Genomic DNA, 10,411 nt, shown 5'->3' on the forward strand with positions numbered 1-10,411 from the left:
GGAGACCCGGAAGTGGACCAGGTCCACTGAGGAGCATGCAGAGGGCTACCCCCACGCCCGCCCTGGCTCAGCGACTGGTGCCTCCTGGGCCGGGGGACACCCAGGGTCTCCCTATGACCAATCACCAAGCCAAGGAAGCACGGGGTCCCCCCCTACGCACTCCCCAGAGGACCCGGAAGTGGACTGGAAATACTTCCGGTCCACTTCTGGGTTCACTGCTGAGCACGTGGAGGGCCCCCACCCCCGCATTCCTGCAGGACTTTCCAGGTGCCCCAGCATCACAGCATTCACCAGCCATGCTGGTACCTCGAGGTATGCAGAAAAAACATTTAAAGCTGTGTCTATATCCAAATCGCTGATTCTCTGAATCAGCATTGAATCTTCAGATTCAGATTTGGCCGAATTGAATTGGGGACAGTGATCTGAATCAACGAATTGAAACACGGTCCCTGATTTGGGCCGAATCTGAACTGAATAGGGCCTGCTTTGCACACACTTACAGCATATATATATCTGAGCTAGTTCAGCTACTGTTCTCAGGATAGTTACTGCAGCACAGAACTGTGCAAGTGAACTTGCCTTACTTCTTAACAGCTGAGAGACTACAGATTCAAACTGGCAAGGAAATATGAACAGAAAAAATTAAAAGGGAAGCTCCCCCTCCTATCAGCTAAGTGACATGACACTTCCTAGGAATCCAAGTGTATTTTGTACACACGTTTTGCCACCAGTTATTCTGCAACTGCAATCTTCCTCTAACCTGAAGTCATCAGAATAAGACTTAAAATCACAGAGGTAAATACATTTTTTTTTTCATGGATTGTGCAGGGAGGAGGTTCCAAAGTCAAAAAAATTTAAAGCATCTCAGTGCTTCACTTAAAGAGAACTTGCTTTGAAAATTGCCAGCTGCAAGTAAAAACATGTCCATGTCGACCTTCTGATACAAACTGTATATTCCTGCTTCTTATTAAATGGTCTTAAAGAGCCTTTCAGAAATAACCAAGACAGAAATGAGGGAGCAGCGTTCAACACTAATTAAAATAAGAGGCGCCATTGTTGCTGCTTCTCTAGGGAGAAGTTCTCACTTCATAGCCAGTAGGGAAGGTAAGAGTCCATCCTCAGAAAGCAAGTTAGCTGCATCCCTACTCCACAAGGGATCAGAGCCCAGAGGTAACAACCTCCTCAGCCTGTTTCTGAACCCTGGGCCTGTGCCTCCCACTGAAAAAAACAACCTTGTTTCTCCAATGGACATAAAATTGCAGGAAAGGAATTCCCCACCAACAATAACCCTGCACCCAGATCCACTCCCCCCAGACACCAGCACCCAGCCCCATCTCTGCAGACAACAGCATTCAGATGCATCCCCCCCAGTTAGCACCCAAATCCACCCCTGCCCAGGGGCCAGCATCCAGATCCACCCCCCACCCCTGGTACCAACACCCAGATCTATGCCCACCACATGCCAGCACCCAGCTCCCCCCCCTCCCGGTGCCAGCACCCAGACGCATGCCCCCCCAGACACAGGCACCCAGATCCATTCTCCCCAGATGCCGGGACCCAGATCCATCCCCTGGTGTGCCAGCACCCAGAGGCACCCCCGCCCACTTTGGGATGCTGGCACCCAGCTCCATTTCCCCCATGGGCCAGCACCCAACTGCATCCCGCAAAAGATGCTAGCACCCAGCTGCTCCCCCCCCGGTGACAGCATGCAGCACGCCCCCCTCCCCCGATGGTGGCACTAGGAGGGTCTGGTCCCCCCCAGGTGCCCGCACCCAGATCCATTTTTCCCCAGGTGCCAGCACCTATATACATTCCCCCCTCGGTGCCAGCACTCAGATCCAGCTGCCCCAGACGCTAGCACCCACTTCTACTGCCCCCCAGACCCCAGCACCCCGATGCCCTCCCCACGAGATGCCCGCACGCGGACCCACCGGGCAACCCCAAGCAACGCCGCTCCCGCTCCCGCCCCCGCCCCCGCCCCAGACGAGTGCGTGAGGGGAGGGGGGCCGACGCCACGTGCCCCGGGCGGAGGGGTCGCTCACCTCGTAGAACGCCTGCACCATCTCCACCAGCACCCACTGCTGCCCCATCGCCGCCGCCATCCCGCTTCCGGGGCCACTTCCTTCCCTCGTCAGTGCGCCGGCGCCGAGCCAGCGCGCATGCGCACAGCGCGGCAGGCGGAGGAAGGGGAGGGTGGGACCGGAACCCGGGGCCACGCCCCCTCCCCGCCCAAGTGGGAGGTGCCATTGTCCGGAGGCGACGGAAGGCTCAGGCCGGGGTAAGCGGGTGTTGATCTGGGATGCTTCCAACGGTCCCCGTGGCGGGGCAGCGCAGCCTAGTCGGCCGGTTCCGTGTGCTGCTCCTTCCCTGCCGCCGCCCTCAAGCTCCTGCTAAACCTCACCTACATAGCGTAGCTAGCTGCTCAGTCGCGCAATAACTGTGTTTATTTTACCCCTGCAAAGCCCTCGTCACCCCTTCAGCGGCTCTTTTGGTTGGGCTAGGGTGGGTTTTTTTATTTATCCTTTGCCCATTGCTTTGCACCTGTGGCCGGTCTAAATGTACTGCCTGGTTCCCCAGTCACGTGATAAATGTAATGTGTGGTCGGTATTACGCAAGTCACAGGTTCATCACGGGATAAGTTTAAAGCAGCCACGGGTGCAAAAGTAATTGTCACAGGATAAAATGGCTAGCCCAGCCCCCCAAATGCACTGGTTAATCGTGATCGATTCAAAAGCAGGTACGTTGTGGAAGAGGCAGATGGCTGCAAGGACCTGGAGTTGGGAGGAGATGGCAAAGAGCATCTCCTGCCAGCTGTGAAGGGATTCACCTGGCAGGTTATTAACTTTCAACAGGGTCAGCTGCTCATAACCAGCAGAGGTGACATGTAGGGCATGTACCGTTTGATGGCCGCACTCCCTGCTTAGGCGACAGGCAGGCAAGAGCGCCGGTGCCCCCCCCATCCCCGCAAGTGTCCGCTGGGGAGTAGGAGCACTGGATGAAGCGCCGCAGTCACTTCTGGGAGCACCGCGGCTGCCTCCCAAGTGGTGCAGTTGGCTGCGGGGGGACTCCCCTCCCCCCCATAGGTGAGATCGGACATGGCCCGGTCCCCACCCCCCTCTGGTCACTGACTGGTCACTGGGGGGGAGGCAGATGCCCCCCCTGACTCAGGTGGCACCAGTTGCCAATGATAACCAGCAAAATGCACCTTGCCATAAGAACTGTTTAGAAAAAAAGGGGGGGGAAAAAACAACTAGGGTTGGATTCTGGGTGCAGACAAGTAATAATTTTTGCCTGATCTGATGCCAGAAAACAGTTTATAGCTGTGGCCAAACACAAGTGCGCAGCTGCAGACGGCTTCCAGTGAAAATCTGACCCCTCATTGCATGAGGAAAACAGTGACAGGCTGGGAGGCAGGGCAGACAAGTTACAAAAGATGATGCATTTTGAAACATCTTTATCTGATACCTCATTCAATGGGGAGGGTCAGATTTTCACCTGAAGCTGTCTGCAGCCATGCACTCGTGTTTGGCAGAGAGCCCTGGCGGTTACTGTGGGAACTTGGCTGCAGGCCCCCACTGGAACCAATAGTGAACTTCTGTTTGGTCTGGGGTAGGGGTAGCGCTATAACTCAAAATGCTTTGCAAAACTCGTTCCGAGTTACAGCTCACAGCTGCGCTTCTGTCTGCAGCCTCTAATATTAACTGAACCAGTTTAAATTTGCACTTTGCTAAGCAACTGGCATACAGGAAGGAGACGTGGCATAAGACTCTGTAGTAGTCTGTCCAACTTCTCTTCAAACTTGCCAAGATAAAGCACAAATCTGCAGTGACCGAGAGGAGGAGTGAACTTAATCTGTAGACCCTATGATTGAGTTCAATTGAAAGTTTGGCATTCAGCCAAGCAGATGCTGGCATTGAGCACAAAGATGTCCTAACTCTACTCAAAGATGTCCTAACTCTGTTGGGAGGTTACTTTTGGCATACAGCCAACATTTCCATAATAATAGTAGAAGGACACTTGTTTGCAAAGAATGAATGAGTCTTAAGAAATAAATATAATCTCAAATTTCACAACTCTACTGATAGCAGGAAGAGTGACTTACTGTTCAGATCATTTAAATGGGCTGAAGACTAAATCTAATATAATCTGAAACTCTGCTACTACACATTACTTTTGTTAAGCAAGGATTATCCCTAACCTTGAATAAAGTAGCTTTGGGCAAACGCTGGTGGCCAAAAGCTGCCCTAACCAGGCAACTGAGGGTCTGACTAACCACTCAGCTTCCTCAGGAACAGGGAGTAGATTGCAAGGAGGAGGCATACTGGTCAGCATATGCTGCCTAGTAGCAGTGGCTCACCTGCATAATTGCTTCTTTGGTAGTGATAGACTGGCATAAACTACAGCAACCCTGACATTATTGTAACTTCATGATTTTGTGGAGAGGAGGGCTCAACTGAGTGCTTGGGATGTTGAGTCCTATTGTATGTAGCCAACTTGGTTCCCTGTTCAGGGTATGCACTGAGAGTTAGATCTGCAAAGGGATATGTGTGTCACCACTTATTTTTTAAATATTGGTCCCTGGAACAGTCAACACCACTGGGTTAGTATTGCAGCTTACTATATGGTGCATGTGGGGAGGAAGGTGTTTCAATAGAATTTGCAACAGTCAGCATGCCAAGGGGGTAGCAAGCCAGTAGGAAATGCTTGAGAAAGAGAGAGGTGTCTTAAATCCCAAGCCTCTCTGGTGTTTGGGCAACTATGTCAGGTTGGGATTTGCAACCTGGAACAATCTCTTGGAGTTGGACACCTAAATTGTCCACTTTAGAAGTGAATGACTGCTCACCCACTAGACAGCAATTATACTCGCCCAGAAATTGTGAGGTCTGGATCCTAGGCTCTTAGTCTGAGGGTATTCAAATCTACACAGTTCACCTCCCAGGAGAGAGTCCTAAGAACCAGGCTATAGGTTAATCAGGTTGGGAACACTCTAAGCTTTAGCTGAAGCTGTGTTACTGTGTGGCAAAGATTTCTAGATGTGTGGGGCCAGGAAGGAGTCACGGAGGATCTCTGTAGCCTCATGTTTAGGAGTGGCTGAGATGGGGTCTGGCCCCTGCTCCCTGAAATATTTCCATATTTTATCCAGTGACTGACTATAAAATGCATGAACCATTGTGGCAGCGGAAACCAGGATCTAGGACTCGTGCCTTAAATAGGTAAATGTTCTAACAACAACCTTTTCAAAATGCAAAATTAGGACATCGAGCCTCCCCGCTCCATCCACACTGCCCTTCTGTACCGGGTCTCACCCACTGGGGGAGGGCAGCAGGATGGGGAGCCCCAAGCCCGCAGCAGGATGGGGAGCCCCAAGCCCACAGCAGGCAGCCTGCATCTGCCTGTGCCACACACACACATCAGATGTGGGGCACAAGCTCTCCTATGCCCCCTGCCCTGGGAGTGTATGAAGCGGTGGAGAGTCAGCCCCCACACTGCCCTCCAGATGAGTCACCTATGGCTCTGTCCTGCTCCCTGGCCAGGACCTGCAGCTACACATTCCTGCCCTGGTCCTATGCCCCATGCACCACCCCAGCTGGGTAGAGCTCCCAGTCCCAGCCACCAACCCTGCCCCTCCCTCCCTAACCTTGGGGGCCTCAAGCTGCCCCCATTGCCACATCACCTATGCCCCGTCCCTCCATAGACTTACCTGAAGGCAGCTGGGGGAACTGCTCTCCACTGCTACCTGGATGAATTGCTGGACATGAGCATGTGTACATACACACACATGCATGTCGCATCCCCTGTGTCCCACTCCCCCCCAGCCCCAAGCAGCCCCCTGCAGGCTGAAACTCTGCCAACCTGCAAGGGGAAACCTTCAGAGGAGAAAATCCACTTTTTTCCATGGCAAACAGAAAACCCAGATCCATGCTTACGATACTGGGATGATAGTTGCTATGTTGAGATTGTGTTGAGGGGAGTCTGGAACAAATGCTGTCTTGGGAGTCATTCAGCCTGGGACCAGGACTTGATGTTTACATTTCGGGACTGTCCCGCCTAATTAAGGATGGGTGGTCACCCTACAGGTAACAGAGACACAATCCCCTCTCTATGCCAATGAATCTTTCACATTTTGCTGCACTGCTTCAACAAGAGGGGTGGATAGTCCTCCCACTCAAACTAGCCTCTAGTCTGGGGGCTAGGGCATGCTTGTAGGGGGGTAAGAGATACTTCAGAGCCTTAAAAATAGAAATCACTTTATTCTCCTTAAACGTGTGGTTGCTTATCAAAAGCCATCTATAAAACACTGCTCTTAAGCACATGGAGGGATCAATAAGACATTGCCAAGGCAAAGAGTAATTTATTCAGAAAGCATCTGCAAGCTGTGGTTCCCTGTAAGTCAAGTCTTTCATGTCTTCAATTTGGTAGCTAAAAAATATAGCTCAGTCAGTCATAGCATCTGCAAACTTGTCTGCAACCTATTCAGAAGCAATTTTGTTCTGAATCGGGAGTGTCTAACCCATTTAGCCCTGTGAGCTGGATCCGGAACCTGAGGCTTCTCACAGGCCAGATAGCCCACCTCCAGTAGCGGTTTGTCAGCACAGCTGCAGAAGCCACTGTATTGGCATTGGTCTGGAACCCAGGGGTGAACACTACTTCTTGCTTCACCTCTCCCCCAACTTGTCCCCTACTGCCAGTTTTAGTCACCAACAGCAACCAAAAGTCCCACATTCAGTGGTGGGCAGAGAGGCAGGGATGTGAGCATTAGTGAGCTTCAATTTAACCACTGGCAGGCTACCACATGTTCAGGTTCCATGCCCAGTAATCCTATAATAAAAAGAATTCAGACAAGATCCTGTGGGCAAAATAGCCTAACAGTTTTACATTGCTATTTTTCTGCAGGTAAAGCCCTCCTTTCTCACCTTGACCCAAGGAAATATTGAATGAACTCAATTTCCAGCTCAGTGGGGATCGAGAACACTCAGAGCCTTGCAAAAGCAGGCCTACAGAAAGGCAGAAATCTTTGATACTACAGACACCTGCTCAAAATGTATATTCAGAAAGGATAAATAACATTAGAAGACTGTCAGTGAAATAAATGTTCTAATTTTGAGTGGTTACCTATTCTACAGAAAGGGGAGATGCATGATAAAAACCAATTACAACCTACGAGCAATGAACTGAGGCTCATCCTGCAAAATCCTTCCAGATTTAGAACTCTCCTAAATCTTTGTAGATCATATCCATTAACATGATCTACAAAATTAGCCAGGACTGTAATTTCAGAATCTCAAGATGGGGAGAAAAAGATCTTTTTCTACTGGCACACTTTGCATTTCTAAACAGTTCTAGTCAAAAGATAAATTTAGAAGTGGGAATATTGAATGCCTAATAAACATGGTATACCCCATTATTAAAAATGTAATGTATTTATTAGAATATGTGAAGTTCTTTTTAAGTTTCCCTCCCTGAAATAACTGAGATATCAAGATACACTACCAACTTGTTAGATGAAGTTTTTCAGAAGTGACTGTGTTCAGATGCCTTGGTTTTAAGGTGCCCACCCCGATCCATCGTAAAGGTGTGATTTTAATTTTGGGCTTCAAGGATCAAACTTGGATCCAGATTTACAGGCTCATCTACTACTATGAAGAATAATTTCCCCCACCCATTATTACTAAAGAGTGGACTTAATGGAGCCAAACTTAATATTAGTGAAATGTTAGTCAGATAGTGCAGTTGCATGAGTCATTAACACCATTGTTTCAGTGAGTTGTAGTAACTGTGGGAAGGAAGAATTACAGTAGTCACAAAACTTGGTTAACAAACTTGAAAGCAAAACAAGCAAGCACCCTGTATTTTGGCTTTTGTAATGTTGGAGATGCCACACCCTCCCATGGCTGCTGTGCAGCAATAATTGCCTCATCAGAATAATTTGGGAAGAGATCAGGTGAAAGGTATCATACCCACATCAACAGGATCTGATTGCTGGAGTTAGTGCTAGACCAAGCCAAAGTATTCTGTTAGAGGGCCAGATTTGAAATGAAACAAACTTCCAAGGCAGTCACTTCCTAGATTGTATCCTTCCCATGCACATTTATATAGTCTTTGTATACACTCCATCTTACCCCCAATTACTTCAGGGAGAGCTCCCTACCCTGTTCCCCTCCTGGAACTGTTAAATGACATCATCTTTTTTAAGGAAATTAATTACCTGACACAGGAGTCAGTGGGCCCCGTTATTTCTCTAATGATCTGACTGCACTTACGTAATTTTACTACAAAGAAGATGTGGTTCCTGTCTCTTACATGGAGGTTCTCAATCTGTATAGACTCAAGGTACCCCTCAGAAAATTATAACTCTTAGTTTTCACTCATGCTTTGACTATAGAAAAATAAGAGAGCAATTCTTCTGTTGCAAAGACCTTGGGAAGACTACAAAAGATAGAATGTTTTTAACGCTGTGTATTCCTATTTGAAATCTCTGGATTTATCTTGTGAGTCATGTTTGCACACAACATTACTAACATTGAGTGGCATGCCTGAGAAGCTGTCAAGGCACCCAGTGATGCCACAGCACCCTGGTTGAGAATCACTGCTCTAAAACCTAACAAGGAAGGTCTACACTGCATAATTTCTGGCATGTTAGATAAGGAAGCCTCAGGAGTTCCTAGGGACTGTAGTCTAGGAAAATGACACTTCACAGCCACTTAAATTCAGTCATCTAAGCCAAAAACTTAAGTGGTCAGTTAACGTCTGTGCTATATTTAAGATACTTGCCATGTTTTGCTTTTAATTACCAGAGATGCTAAGAAGCCACCCAGGAGTCCAGGTGAAAGCAAATGAAAGTCTGAAAATCAGGCTTAAGTTCCGCATCCAAAATCACTAGCCACCTTAAAAAAAATCTATCCCAGATATCTTGACCTAAGGGACTGCAAATGGGAGGAGAGGTGATGATGAGCCTTTTCAAAATTGCTTGAGTCTCTCTAACAAAGGATGACACACTGAATGGGAATTTAACAACTACCCACCTCTCTGCTTGTGGTGAAACATCTGTACAGTACAGCAAATGTTCAATGTTTTCTTTGGAGCCTTGATACCATTCACCTCAGTAATGGAATTATGAGTAAACTCTTCAATATGCTGGAAAATTGTTTTATTTAAGTTCATGCTGCACAAAAAAAAAGAGGAGTTAACCTTTACATGACTGGGGAGTCACTATTTTTTACACTTACACCATCTTACACTTACAGTGATTTGCTGGCCAGTTTACATATGCTCCATTTCAGTATGTTCTTTTACAGCAGGTATTCAGCTAATAACTGCAGGGCCAAATTTTAGACTGAGCATCTGCTAGAGGACTCAAACAATAGAAGCAGAGATCCACAAAGGGATATGGTGTGCAATTTTGTGTGCAATCTGGTCACCATAATGCAGTGATTCTCAACTAGGGTTTGAGATTCTTTCAAAGGTGTTGCACAATGTTAGCTCTGTTAGGTGTGCAACACAATTCACAAGATAGAGATTTCAAATGGAAATCTTTAGTGTGGAAAACACTCTGACTTGTTGTGGTCTTTCTGAGTTCTTTGCAACAGAATTATGCTATTATTTTTCTGTAGTAAAAAATGAGTGAAAAATAAGAGCGGGCATTTTCCAAGGGCTGCCCTGAGTCTAGGGAGGAGTGCCTTGGGTCTATCAAGAGATGCCACCAATCTGAAAAGATTGAGAACCACCACCATAATGGAATCAACAGCCTTGAGTTGGGAGTTTTAACTACAGGAAAATAACAGAGCAATTCTTCTGCTGCAAAGAACCCAGGAAGACCACAACAGGTCACAACGTTTTTGATACTGAGGATTCCTAGTTGAAATCTCTGGGTTTATCTTGTGAATCATATTTGCACCCCTAACAGTACTAACATTGTATGGCGCCCTGTAGCATCCTTAAAAGGCTCTCAAGGCAGTCCAGGTTGCCAGGGCAGCTTGGTTGAGAATCACTGAATAAGGTATGGCTGCCTGGAGCAAGCTGAGTAAACTTGGATGAGGTGGTAGCAGTTAAATTAATTTTCCATCTTTTATGAGTGGCTTCACTGATGTATGAAACATGCTTAGTGATCTGCAATACATTGAGTGGACCTTGTTGGGAGTTGCTTACTGCTGCACTTTGATTACCTCACTGATAATTTCTACAAACTTTTTTTTTGCTTCCATTTCTTTGCCATGTAGATGATAACTTGTATTAATGGTAAAAATATAGCCAGCAATGCTTGTCCTTAAAATTCTTATTGACAGACATCAGTATTGCCAGGGAGTTACTAAATCTATACACAACTCTTATTCTAAAATATACAAGGAGCAAAGCCAGTAGCATGTTCCCTTGAAAAATTAAGTTATATACAGGATTTGTGTGTGTGTATATA

The 10,411-nt window shown here is 47.5% G+C and overlaps 1 protein-coding gene and 1 long non-coding RNA gene across 2 annotated transcripts in view; one reads left to right on the forward strand and one right to left on the reverse strand.

Moving 5' to 3' along the window:
* SPTLC1 (serine palmitoyltransferase long chain base subunit 1) overlaps positions 1-2,152 on the reverse strand; it is a 53,329-nt gene extending 51,177 nt beyond the window's left edge. The window contains exon 1 of the mRNA XM_006272451.4: positions 2,043-2,152. Coding sequence (XP_006272513.1) covers positions 2,043-2,102 — 60 coding nt within the window. The 5' untranslated portion in view covers positions 2,103-2,152. The remainder of the gene's footprint in view (positions 1-2,042) is intronic.
* Positions 2,153-2,181: 29 nt separating this feature from the next.
* On the forward strand, positions 2,182-7,402 carry LOC109280800 (uncharacterized). Its single transcript, XR_002087220.2, has 2 exons — positions 2,182-2,278; positions 6,895-7,402. It is a non-coding gene; the product is annotated as an uncharacterized LOC109280800 (long non-coding RNA).
* Positions 7,403-10,411: the final 3,009 nt, after the last annotated feature.

This window comes from Alligator mississippiensis, chromosome 3 (genome assembly GCF_030867095.1).
Source record: "Alligator mississippiensis isolate rAllMis1 chromosome 3, rAllMis1, whole genome shotgun sequence".
In the NCBI taxonomy this organism is placed as follows: Eukaryota; Metazoa; Chordata; order Crocodylia; family Alligatoridae; genus Alligator; species Alligator mississippiensis.